The sequence below is a fragment of the Elgaria multicarinata genome, chromosome 3 (assembly GCF_023053635.1).
Source record: "Elgaria multicarinata webbii isolate HBS135686 ecotype San Diego chromosome 3, rElgMul1.1.pri, whole genome shotgun sequence".
Lineage (NCBI taxonomy): Eukaryota > Metazoa > Chordata > Lepidosauria > Squamata > Anguidae > Elgaria > Elgaria multicarinata.
The window spans coordinates 1,209,590-1,222,882 of record NC_086173.1 but is presented as its reverse complement, the minus strand read 5'-3'; the positions used below and the strand labels follow the sequence as shown (position 1 = coordinate 1,222,882).

Here is a 13,293-nt window from a genome sequence, read left to right as displayed (position 1 = left end):
AAGTTGCCCAGCTATCCCCTGTGTGAAGGTGTGTGGACCAGTGCCCAGCAGGTCAGCTGCGACTCAGCCCTCCTCAAAAAGTTTAGCTTTTTGGCCTTCAGTGCCCCAAGAGAGAGAGAGAGAGAGAGAGAGAGAGCGAGAGAGCGCACGCAAGGGCTTTTCTATTTCAACGGCTTTTAGCACCATTTCAAAAATTATGCCTCGAGACCAGGGCCAAGCCCCCAGAGCCCTGCTCTCCTTCTCATCATCCACATGGGAAGGAGTGCGAGTGTGGGGCTTTGCAAGTGAGGAGGGGTGCCCATGCACAGGCCGCCCGTGCCGCCTCGCCTCCCCATTTTGTTTTGCTTTTCTTTGCTTTGGAGGAGGCGTGCAGGGGACAGCCGCGCCTCCTGGCATCCCTCTTCGTTTCTTTTGAAAAACTTGGGGGGGGGCTTCTCCCTGTGCTGGCCCATCTCCCCCACCCCCCCAGTCTGGGCAGATGGCAACCAATCAGGGTTCGGCATCTGCCCAGACACGCCTCGGAAGCAGCTCCAACGCAAGGTGGCAGACAGCAAATGTGCACCTGAGCCTTGCTGAGAGGAAAAGTCGGCTTTTCTAAAGCGGAGCTTCGGGGGTTTGCCCCTGGATGGCTTCGCAATGGCAGCTGCGTCATGTAGATGACCTGCTGCCACTCGGAATCCACCCCGGGGCAAACCCTTCGTGAAGACAAGCCCCACAAAGAGGCGGTCCTAAGCATGGTGTGAACAGCTTCACAAATTACTCTGGAAGTCGATAAAGATCCATTGTTGCTCTTGTGTCATTGCAGAACCCCACAATAAATGCATTAAATTTAGTTGCTGTGGTTTAGATTGAAAATATTATCAGAACAGCAATTGTTTATAATGTTTTAAATGGTGCTTCGGTATTCTCTAAGCCATCTACCCCTGCCCTGGCATGCAAGCATCATTTCCATGCCTACATGATACCCTGCTGCTGCTGCTACCAGCAGGTAAAGAGCGATAAGAATGTGTGTGTGTGTGTGTGTGTGTGTGTGTGTGTGTGTGTGTGTGAGGGGGGGGAGTCAAGTACTACGAGTAGGGATAAAGAGTTGGAGTGCAACCAGGTCCATAGTTTGGGGGTGCTCTTGGATCCAGAACTGTCACTTGAGGCACAGGTGAACTCAGTGGCAAAGAGCACCTTTTATCAGCTTAGGTTGATATACCAACTACACCCTTATCTGGACAGAGAGAGCCTAGCTACAGTGATCCATGCTCTGATAACCTCTCGTTTGGATTACTGCAGCGTGTTATATGTGAGGCTGTCTTTGGAAATGGTCCGGAAATGTCAGCTGGTCCAAAATAGGGCAGCCAAATTATTAACAGGGGCTGGAAAACATGATCATATTATTCCACTACTTTCCCATCTGCTCCAGCTACCAGTCCATTTCCAGGCTGATATTAACTTCCAAAGCCCTACACGGCTTGGGGCCAGGTTATCTGAAGGGTTGTCTCCTCCCACATGTACGACCTGAAGGTATCTCCAGCAGCCCTTCTCTGGGAGCTCCCACTAAAAGAAGTGAGGTGGGTGGCTACTAAGAAGAGGCCTTTGTGGTTGGGGCACTCAAGTTGCGGAATGGGTTTCCCAGAGAGGCTTGCATGGCATGTACCTTGTGCTCCTTCCATTGCCAGGTGAAGACCTTTTTATTTTCTAAAGCATTTTAGATTTTCAATTTCTCTTTTATATCTGGTATTGTATTTTTGCACTACTGGTAGCTTCTATTTAGTTAATATTTTGCGTTTTATACTGAAGTTCTAAATTTTTAAACATTTATATTGCATTTCATTGTCTTGTATTTTAGGGGTTTAAGTGTTGTAAGCTGCCCAGAGAGCTTCAGCTATTGGGTGGTATAGAAATGTAATAAATAAATATAAAAATAAATAGTTCTCCGTTATACCTGTAAGGCGTTGTTGTAGATTTTCCCTTCTGGTTTGAAACAGCCATTGGCCTCCTGTTTGCTTGCAATCCAGATAAGTGCTTGATTGAGGACATTGTCATCTATATATACGAAGGGTGTGCTCTGAGCAAAGGTTTTGTAGACAAGGGCAGTAAGCCTGAAAGTAAAGAGAGTAGAAGAGGCTGTCTTAAAAAAAGGGATTAGCTAAAGTCACAGGGAATTAGGTCTAGGAATGGATATAAGCCATGATAGTTCTGGTGTATCCAAATGGATTAGAGATAGTATTCCTCTAAATCTGAGGGGCAAACAGTGCGTGTGTGTGTGTGGGGGGGCCTTCATGCCCTGCCTGTGAGCTTAACACAACGTATTGTTGGCCACTGATGGAGTGAGAAGGCTGGACTAAATTGATGCTTGGTCTGATCTAGCAAGACAATTCTTTTGATTTGGGAGGTTGTGGGCTCTCCCACACTAGAGGCCTTCAAGAAGCAGCTGGACAACCATCTGTCAGGGATGCTTTAGGGTGGATTCCTGCATTGAGTAGGGGGTTGGACTCGATGGCCTTGTAGGCCCCTTCCAACTCTGCTATTCTATGATTCTATGATTCATGCACAACTGGATACAGCTTCAGCAATGGCAACAGGATTAGTCTGGAAGCGAAAAGTAACTATTATTATTATTATTATCCTCCTCCTCCTCCTCCTCCTCCTCCTCCTCCTCCTCCTCCTCCTCCCTTCTCCCCAGTACTGGGACTCAAGGTGGTTTTACAAGATTAAAACCTGTACATTTTCCCTCTGCCCATCCCAAGTGCTCGCCATGAAGTCAATGTGGAACCCGCTATCTGAAGCCACTTCAGATATTCAGCCCTGGTAGCAGCCGATCACACCCCTGTTTAAAGGAACAGTCCTCTGCCCAATTCGCCGCAGGTTCTTCTCTCTACTTGTAATCTTAAAGCAGTTTCACAGCTCTTACCAAAGGCTTCCTTCTGCGTTCCTGCTGCCAAATGTGCTGAACGATCCATCATGGAGTTTGTACAGGAGCTGCCTTTGGTATCCTAAAGCAGAAGAAAGGATACCAAATGCAGGTTCGTTTGGAGAATTTCCAAGAATTCTACATCACTTAAAATTCGCATCCCCCTACAGCAGCAGGCATCACTGTTCTGATTTTATCTCTTTTGGGCGAAAAATGTCGAAAAATGCAACTAGACCAAGCTTGAGAGCAAAGTCCAATGACTCAGGGACTCGGTTTGCATGTAGCCTTCAGCGTGGTGGGCCCCCTCCTGTGGAACTCCCTGCCTCTGGAGGTCAGGCAGGCGCCAACTTTGTACTCCTTTTGGCACCTCCTGAAAAGATCATTATTCAAGGAAGCCTTTCCTTAATGTCCAGCCACTTAAAATCTGTTTTAAGTGTTTTATTCTGTTTTAATTTTCATTTTATCTTGCACACCACTCGGAAATTTTCAATGGGGAGCGGTATATAAATATTGTAAATAATTAATAATAATAAATAACATCAGCTTGTGGTTCAAACAACCCACGGGTTGTCACTTTTAACCAACAACCTATGATTGGCTTGTTTGGAGGTTGTTGAGCATGATGTGTGAACTCAGAGCACTGAGTTGTTTAGGGACTAAGGAACCCAGCAATTGACTAAGCAAGAAAACTAAAAGCACATCATGCTCAACAATCTATGAACACGCCAATGACAGGTGGTTGGGTAAAAGTGGACGTGGAGCCTTGCGGGGAGGGGGCAGCATGTCCACCCTCTACTGCTCCACAGGCTGTTAGGTGCAAACTGACCCATTTTTCAAGCGAAGGAATCAATGAGTTTAGCTTGATTTCCCCCCCTATATATATTTAAACAAATGTGTTTTATTCTTTAGAATTTCTGTGTTATATTCAACTAATTTCATATTTTCCATTTTCCAAGGCCTTAGCTAGACCTACCTGCTATCCTGCGATGGAGACATGGCACGCCTCTGACACGTGACACGTGACAACCTCAGCAAGAGAGGCGTCGCGTCCGCCATTTTTTAAAGGACCAGAAGCGCACGAACGCTCGTGCGCTAAAGGTAAGTGGGTTTTTTTTAATTTAAATTATTTTCCCCACTCCTCCCACCCTACTCCCGATGGACACAGTGCTCCTGAGGAGCGCTGCGCCCCGTGTGCGGCTCCCAGCTCTGCGCGAGTAATCGCTCCGCAGTGTCGGGCTCAGCCCGGGACCGTGGAAAAACCGTGGCCAAAGGGGAGGGCTCTATCCCAGGGCAAGGGAGGGATGATCCCTCCCTGATCCCGGGATCCCCTGTGCGTCATGTGGATGCACAGGGACAATCCCGGGGTTTGCCCTGGGATAAAGCCCCGTCTACTTATGGCCCAAGTCAAACAGCTTGTCTGTGGCTTCAACAAAGTAGGTAAATACCGAATGGCAAATGCCCTCTTTGTGCTCATCGTGCTACATCTATGTCAGCCTTCCTCAACCTGGGGCGCTCCAGATGTGTTGGACTACAACTCCCAGAATGCCCCAGCCAGCTGGCTGGGGCATTCTGGGAGATGCAGTCCAACACATCTGGAGCGCCCCAGGTTGAGGAAGGCTGATCTATGTGGACCTGAATGAGTAACATTCCAGCCACTGAAAGGAGGTATCGCAGACCCAGTCGCATAAATTCAGGGTGCCAGTTTTAGAAGCCACTCACCACCGCTTAAATGCCCAACAATCCTGGACCTTTTCTCTTCCGTCAGCTGCTTTGTGCTGTTCAGGTAGTTCAAAACGATGAAGTTGGACAAGAACATGGCAATATTCTGCTCTCCACAGCCATAGGGCATCTGGACAAGATTCTCAACATTCCTTAAGGCTGTGCCCAAAATGTCACCTGTGGAGCAATATACAATGGAAAAACGGAACTAGGGAACAAACCATTTTCTTTCAATGAACTTCAAACTTGCCATGCATTCATATGAAATATTTCACAGATCTAGGACAATCAGAACAGTTTAGATCACAAACTCTATTTTATACTCTGCACTGCTGGAAATTCCGGAGCTGATATGTACTGTCTGGGTTTGCCTTGTTCAAAGAGCATAAACCTGGCATCAGGTGCTCCGCTCTCCACATCTTAGCATGTCTTTAACGTAATTTCCTTGCAGTCACATAATCCAAGGAATGGATTATGCCATTCCTTGGATCATGACAATATCAGCTCATTTATGAAAGCTTCTGGCAGTGTCCCAGTATGGCATGCTGAAACAGTACATTTATGTAAACAACCAAGACAATTCACCCACACCCACCCCAGCCACACTGCCATAACCACACTGACCTCGCTCAGCTATGCGGTTAAGCATTTCGAGCTGAATATTATGGCATATGAACCATGATTTAGCATGTCGTGTGAACCATCCCTAACCATGGTGGCTACATAACCATGGTTTAAACACATTCACTAACCATTTGCTGCAAAAGGCTTAGGGGCCTAAACATGGCTTAGCGTGTTGTCTGAACAGGCCCACTGCCCTAAACATTGGGTAAGGGAAGGCACAAGCTCAAGAAAGGCTATACTCTCATTCAACCATTTTAATTCACAGTTCAAGTTCTATATGCACATATTTCTGCACTATTAACCATCTTGGGTGTGGATGTAAAAGGATGAGAGGCAACTTTTGCATTTTGCTGCACACTCCAGTGCTCCAGTGTCTGCTGAGGTAAAGCAGTTGGGCTTTGAAAAAAGCTCACCAATGCATTCACGGAGCAGTGCAATACTAGGAAATTCACAATCAATATGAAACGCCACAACAGGCTCTTAGCATTAACAATCAAAAGGCATTGTGCAGCTATTCTATCTTTTTCTACATGACAGGTTTTTTTTCCTGATAAGATAAAAGACAAAAGTGGTTGTGGGAAGGCGTGGGAAGGCATGGGTGACTGCCCAATAAAAGCTTCGCCTGGACACACCCTCAGACACGAAGTATAGACAAGAAATAATAAAAATGAGCACATTTTAAAAACTTACCAAGGACAGAAATAGAGGCTCTGGCTGATCCTTTCACCAGGTTTTCAGGCAAGTTCAATGCAACTGATTCAGAGACTGGCGTGCCTACTACAGATATAGATAATGGGAATATGGGTCTGTGGCGTTACACCCTACAAGTCAGTTTCCAAATGTATGTCTGCAGTTTGTAAGTCTGTGATGAGTTTAGTATGTTGGCCTGAGTGGGCGGAGTGAGAAGGTCTTGGGAGGGGGGGGGAGTGATATATAAGGGAAGGAGTGAGGGGATTGTGAGAGACTTTTTAGGTACTCTTAAAGTCTTTAGTGCTCTCTGTGTTTAGGGTACTTAAGTTCTGGGAAATTTGAGGGTCAGTGTAGAGAGTGGTGTCTTTAGACTGTGGTGTGCACATAGTTGATGTATATTAATCAATACTGAGAATAAAGAAAGTTCAAGAGTGATTGTGTGAGAAAAAGGAAAGTGCGTATGTGAGTGAGTGAAAGGATTGTATGAAAGGTTTCAAAAAGGTTTTTAAAATGTTTTATTTGAAACAAAACTTGTGAACTTTTGAAAATAAATTTTGATTGTTTTGTTTATAAACTACCACAAAAATCCCACGTGTCTGTTTGGCATTTATCATCTAAAGTTTACTCATTTAACACCTACTCTGACAATCATTCACCTCAGCACATATAACTCACAGTGTTTTAATTTTATATAGTGAAATCCTTCTCCATCTGCTTCCTCCACATAGTTTGGAGGAAGGTGGGCTTTATCCCTTGCCTCAGGCATATCAAGCGGTGGTGCTTGGCTTGAGCAGGGAGCAGCCGCGGCCGGGTCTGGTGTTCAGAGCCTGTGTCGTGGCAGGGTCCCCTTTCAACATTCATTATACAACATGAGAGCAAAGCATATATCAGACAAGCCAAAGCCATATTGCTTTCTGGTGAGAGAACTGGCAAAGAGAAGTGAAATGAAGCCAAATATCCAAATATATTGCACATTGTTGTGTGCAAAGGTATTTAGTGCCTAGCTCTGTTGTGATCAGGGTCTTATTCTGTGGCAGCCATAACTGAAATGGTATTAATGTTTATTTACAGCATTTCTCTTCTGCCTTTTCATAAAAAGGATTTTCAAGGCAGTCAACAATTAGTAGAAAATTTGAATATAATAAACACATATTTAGCAGTTGGCAGCTGAGCATATTTCATATTTGCAGCTGCCAAAATAAAAACCGTTACAGAATATCTGGGGAAATGTCCATAGCTCAGTGTGACAGAGCACATGAAAAAGGCCCCAGGTTCGACTCCCAGCTTCTCCAAGCAGGGTGAGGAAAAGATTCTTGCCTGAAACCTTGGAGAGTCATGGCTGCCAGTCAGCGTTGAGAATACTGGGCTGGATGGACCAATGGTCTGACCCAGTATAAGGCAGCTTCCTCTGTTCCTAAATTCCTAATGCCAAAGTCTAAAAGTGATGGTAGAAAGCTTGCATCTTCATTGCATGCTGCTCACAAAATTCCCCCTTACCTTTGGTACAGATGAGAGCGCTCTGGGTGACCTCTTTTTTGATGCCTTCTGGCTGGATGATGCAAAAAATGGAAAAATAGGCAACACAATATGAATACACCATTAAGAAGCAAAGCAGCAATCCCAGCAGTAGCACATGGAAGCCACCAACAGGCTTTCTGCAACATCGTGCCTGGTGAAGATCTCTTTTGTGACCTTTGTGATGGCCTAATAAAGGTATTACCCAATAAGGATTTTGGATTTTTTTCTTATGGACAACATGTCTCTCTTTGGGTATTTTGTGCAGAACGTTTGTACAAAACATCTATAACTTTAAATAGCTGCTATGCGTTATTTTAAGTCTCTGCAGTCTGCAACTCCTAATGAAGCCATTAATCCCACCACTGGAATAATGGTTTCCTCCCTTTTCTTCCTGGTCCAGCACACCGGGTCGGTCAGTGTCTGCTCACCCCACCCATTGCCTGGATCTTCGAGGTCCTTCCTCTCCCTTCCATGACGAACCTAGACGTGTGCCTCCCATCTCCCTGTTGTATTAACAGAATGGGCATTCCTCTCCCAAGGTGAGTGTAGGCTCACAGGCTACTTCCTACCTGTTCCCAAAACATTTTTTCACGTCTTGCAGCAGATGCAGATTCATACTCACCTCAACCAAAAGCGGCAGGGTCACTGTGTCCCTTCGTCCCACCATTTGGTCCCCGGCTTTGGCTTCAGCGGTAACAGTGAAATTCACTGTACCTGAAAGAAAACCCAAATGCACATGAAAAGACCGTTTATGATCTCCAAAGTACTCGTGATCCCAGGCATGGCCCAGAAGCAAAACGAGAAAGACCTCTTCAGTGTCGTCCCGCATGTTCTAGACCAGCGTTGCCCCTAACCTGCCATGAGCCCTAACTGGCAGGGTGCAAGGTTGGGGCAGGCAGTTTTAGATAAATGAAATACTAGTCACTTATATACCACGCTTTGAGCATTTCTAATGAAAAGATGGTTAAGAAGTGTTATAAATACAAAAGTCCCCCAAGGTTTGCTCAAAGCAATTGGGTCCATAACACAGACAGACACATCCCGAGCACCCAAATGTTTTTAACATAAAGACAGATTGTTTACGAGGGGAAGTTGTAATTCAGGGGAAAACGTTCTAAAGCATCAGAGGAAGGCTAACATTGCAAAGCACTACAAAAGAAGAGCAGAGATCTTTACCCAGCCTTTGAGGACTAATTGTCCAGGTATAGGATTTTGATTCATTTGCACTTATCCTTGAGATATGGTTCTGTGACAGATGTTCTGCTTTGAAATCTTCAGACTCGTGCAGTGTAACAGTTATCTGCAACAGGAAAAACCAATGGGAATAGAAATAATGAGCTAGAATACGTCAAATCAGACCCCTGGACTAGTTCTGCCCATTTGACGGGAGAAGGTCTCAGTCACTTTGCTTTCCTGTTTCTCCCTCCTGTTCAGCCTCTAGTCTTCCTTTTTCTCTGCCCTCCCTCACTTTTTTAGCCCCCCTTTGACTAGCCAGATCCCCACAGCAGCCATTACGTGGCTAAACACATCCTCCGAGGAAGATGTGGTTAACATATGCATAAAAGGTAGTGGATTCTACATTTCAAAAATAATATGTGATGACTATCAGACTCCCTGGCTGAGCTCACAGAACTGGTCTTGGAGTTGGTGTTGGAGTAACCTAGGCTTTTGGTCCTGGGCGATTTCAACATCCAATTTGAGACCAGTTTGTCAGGTGCAGCTCAGGAATTAATGGACCCACACATTCAGCAGGTCACACCCTCGATGCTGTTTTAATTCTGAACAATTGGATCTGTGGGCGGAGGTGGCAGACCTATTAAGATGGTGCACCCTCAAAGGCTGATGGATCTTTTCAGATTCGAGATAGACTTAGAGGGTTCTATGGCTGGTATCATTGATGATCCTGTTGAAGCCCTGGTCAACAGATGGAATCAAGACCTAACTAGGGCTATTGACATGATTGCCCCCAAATGTCCTCTCTGACCTGCTTCCAACTGGGCACTTTGGTGTACAGCAGACCTCAGGGAGTTGAAGCAGGAAAGATGATGACTGGAGTGCTGATGGCAGAAAACTCAACTTATATCCAACAAGACACGACATAGAGAACATCTTCGTTCCTATGGGGTGGCAATATGGGCAGCGAAGAAAGCTTTCTTCTCTGCCCGCATTGCGTCTGTGAAGTGGCAACCAGCAGAACTGTTCAGGGTGGTGAGGGGTCTAACTCAGGCACCTTCCCCCCTGAAACTGGTTTTAGAGCCTTCAGTCGTTCACTGTGATGCATTTAATGATCATTTGACAGGTAAAATCTCCGGATAAGAGCCAGTTTAGATGCTGTCCTTATAAGAGAAGTGGACAATGAAACTGGATCAGTTTCAGTTGGTGAGTACCCAGGATATGGACAAGCTGCTTGGACAAGTAAGGAACACAACTTGCCCTCTTGATCCCTGTCCTTCTTGGCTGGTCACCCAAGGAGAAGATGCAGTTAGACTACAACTACAACATATTATTAATACATCTCTCAAGAAGGGGAGTTTTGCACATGTTTAAAAGAAGCAGTGGTACGTCCGCTTCTAAAAGAGCCCTCCCTAGAACCCCTGGACTTTAATAATTATAGATCGGTATCAAATCTTCCATTTTTGGGCAAGGTAATTGAGAGGGTAGTTGCCTTCCAAATCCAAGCAGTCTTGGATGATACAGATTTTTTTTAATTTTTAAAATTTTCAGTTTTAATTTTTGTGAACCGCACAGAGAGCTTCAGCTATTGGGCGTTATAGAAATGAAATGAAATAAATAAATAAATAAATTCAAACCGGCTTCAGAGCAGGATACGGAGTTGAGACCACTATGGTCACCTTAGTGGATGATCTCCGCATGAGTATTGACAGGGGGAGGGTGTCCCTGCTGGTACTTTTGGACCTCTCAGCAGCTTTCGACACCATTGACCATTTTATCCTTCTGGAACACCTGAGGGGTTTAGGAATCGGGGGCACTATGCTCCAGTGGTTCCGGTCCTACCACTTGGGTAGGTTCCAGATGGTGATGCTTGGGGATTGCTGCTCCTCAAAGAAGGAGCTGTTGTGTGGCATACCACAAGTCACTATCCTATCCCCAGTGCTGTTTAACATCTACATGAAACCGCTGGGAGGGATCATCCGGAGGCATGAGGCTGATGACACCCAAATATATTTCTCTATGCCTTCAATAACAGCATCAGCTAAGGCTAGTGTGTCTCCTCTGAATGAATGCTTGGAGGCGGTAATGGGCTGGATGAGGAAAAACAAACTGAAGCTGAATCCAGACAAGATGGAGATGCTTGCTGTCAAGGGCCCCGACCTGGGTTTGGAGGTGTGTCAACCAGCTCTGGATGGGGCTTCACTCCCTCTAGCTTGGGGGTGCTCCTGGGTCTGGCACTCCAAATGACAGCCCAGATAGATGTGACAGCCAGGAGTACCTACTACCAGCTTTGGCTGTTATGCCAGCTGTGCCCTTTCCTAGAGTTGGAAGACCTAAAGACGGTTGTGCACGCGCTGGTGACTTTGAGGCTCAACTTCTGCAATGCGCTGTACATGGGGCTACCATTGTACCTAGTTCAGAAACTTCAATTAGTTCAAAATATGGCAGCTAGGTTGGTCACTGGTACATGTAGGGGTGAGCGTATTACACTAACTTTAAAATCACTCTACTGGCTGCCAATTAGTTTCTGGGTGAAGTATAAAGTGTTGGTCATCACCTTTAAAGCCCTACATGGTTTGGGTCCAGGTTACCTGCTGGATCACCTTCTCCCATACACTCCGCCCTGCACACTCAGATCCTCTGGGGAGAACTTCCTTCAGTCAGCCAAAACTAGGCTGACCACTGTTACCCAAAGGACCTTTCCTTCTGTCGCCCCCAGATTGTGGAAGGGCCTACCGGAGGAGATTCGTCAACTTAACTCTCTCTCCGAGTTTAAGACAGCTATAAAGACTAGCCTCTTCCAGCAGGCCTACCCAGATGAATTTTAAACCAAGAATTTTAAGATGTCTTGATTTGTTTTATATGCTCTTTTAATTAATTTTATGTATTTGATTTATATTGTATTGTATTGTTGTACTGATGCTAGGGAAAGTGGAAGGCAAAAGGAAGAGGGGCCGACCAAGGGCAAGATGGAGGGATGATATTCTGGAGGTGACAGACTCAACCTTGGGGGAGCTAGGGGTGGCAACGGCCGACAGAAAGCTCTGGCGTGGGCCGGTCCATGAAGGCACGAAGAGTCGGAAACGACTGAACGAATAAACAACAATTGTTGTACTAATGCTGTTCCCTGCCTGGATCCAAAGGGAGAGGAGGGGAAGAAATAAATAGATGATGATGATGATGATGATGATGATGATGATGATGATGGGTCATAATGCCAGACATAGTTTAAAATGTCACCCTTACTTTTGCTTGCAGAGGCAGTGCTACCATTATGGGATCATACAGTTTATATCTGCATTGATGCCACACTCTGAAACAGATCAGAAGTGTGGTAAGTGGAGGCAGAAGAGGAAGCAGTACCTCAATGGGGGAGTCCAGGTAATTGAAGACATTGGCTTTAAGGAGGAATGTTTCCCCTCGGATAGCAGAGTAGGGTAAGGTCACTTCAATAAAGAACGGCTGGAAAACCTTCAGAGTGGCAGGTGCAGACATGCCAAACCCAGTGCTGCTTTCCACACAGAACATGCTGGCTTGCCACTCTGTGATGGTGTCAGGTGCCGTGTAGGAGAGGGTGGCGCTCCCGCTGGAAATGGAACATAAGAGCAGGAAAGTGTGTTGGCCACTACAGGTGAAGTTAGTTACTAATACAAGCCACAGACCACATCACAGAGGATAAGAGCTCCCTGGAGTGCATCTGACAAAAAAGATAATTGCATTTCCCATTAGATACCCTGAATGGATTTCCTACTGAAAGCTGACATTGCCACCAGCTTCTGAGTTCATTTTACTAATACCTACATCAGCCTTCCTCAACCTGGAGTGCTCCAGATGTGTTGGACTACAACTCCCAGAATGCCCCAGCTGGCTGGGGCATTCTGGGAGATGCAGTCGAACACATCTAGAGCGCCCCAGGTTGAGGAAGGCTGACCTACATGTCATTAATGACCTGTAGTACACTTTTTCAAAACCTAGGTACTTGGGGATTTTTCTTCAAGAGCTCAACACACATCTAATCATGAAACTAGCAAAATAATGATAAAGATGATTGCTCTAGAAATAGTTTCCAGCTAAATGAGACTGGGGCCACAGCTAGACCTAAGGTTTATCCTGGGATCATCCAGGGTTCGCCTCTGCCTGAGCACTGGATCCTCTGTGTGGCACCTAGATGAACAGGTTTGACCCCTGGACGATCCAGGGATAAACCTTAGGTCTATCGATGGTCTGAGATAATATTCCTAATAGAAGCAGTATTTCAGAATATAGAAAAAAACAATAACCAAGAGGAATAGTAGAAAGACTCACTTGACTGGAACTTGATCCCAAATCCAGGTTTCAGGAAAGTATGTTCTCACAGTTTCTATCAGATGGTCAGCAGAAGCACCATAAGCAATCCCCTTTTCTGCTGGAAAGCAGAAGAAAGACACAATGAAGAGGGAAACTAGCTGTTCTAATAGAATGGTATTGGAGAAAGTCCAGTATTTGTTCAGAACACTGCATCTGATACTCAGAATTTATTGAACGCTGCATTAAACTATACCTACTTCCATATTGGCACAAGGCAGTACTTAGAGCTGCCAAAGTAAGTAGACTCCTCTCCACAACAGCCTTCCCAACCTGCTGCCCTCCAGATGTGCGGCACCAATGGCCATGCAGGGTAGGGATGG

At 45.6% G+C, this 13,293-nt stretch overlaps 1 protein-coding gene across 4 annotated transcripts in view; it reads right to left on the bottom strand.

Annotated features, from left to right (window-relative positions):
* The window catches only part of LOC134393966 (ovostatin-like), a 51,532-nt gene that overhangs the window by 11,827 nt on the left and 26,412 nt on the right, over positions 1-13,293 (bottom strand). For 2 of the 4 annotated variants that reach the window (XM_063119000.1, XM_063119001.1), the window contains exons 18-26: positions 12,932-13,031; positions 11,990-12,212; positions 8,630-8,753; positions 8,076-8,167; positions 7,433-7,484; positions 5,936-6,022; positions 4,622-4,798; positions 2,903-2,984; positions 1,934-2,090 (exon numbers count right to left, since the gene is read on the bottom strand). In XM_063119000.1, coding sequence (XP_062975070.1) covers positions 1,934-2,090; positions 2,903-2,984; positions 4,622-4,798; positions 5,936-6,022; positions 7,433-7,484; positions 8,076-8,167; positions 8,630-8,753; positions 11,990-12,212; positions 12,932-13,031 — 1,094 coding nt within the window. The remainder of the gene's footprint in view (positions 1-1,933; positions 2,091-2,902; positions 2,985-4,621; positions 4,799-5,935; positions 6,023-7,432; positions 7,485-8,075; positions 8,168-8,629; positions 8,754-11,989; positions 12,213-12,931; positions 13,032-13,293) is intronic. The other 2 variants (XM_063119002.1, XM_063119004.1) reach the window with 2 other exon arrangements.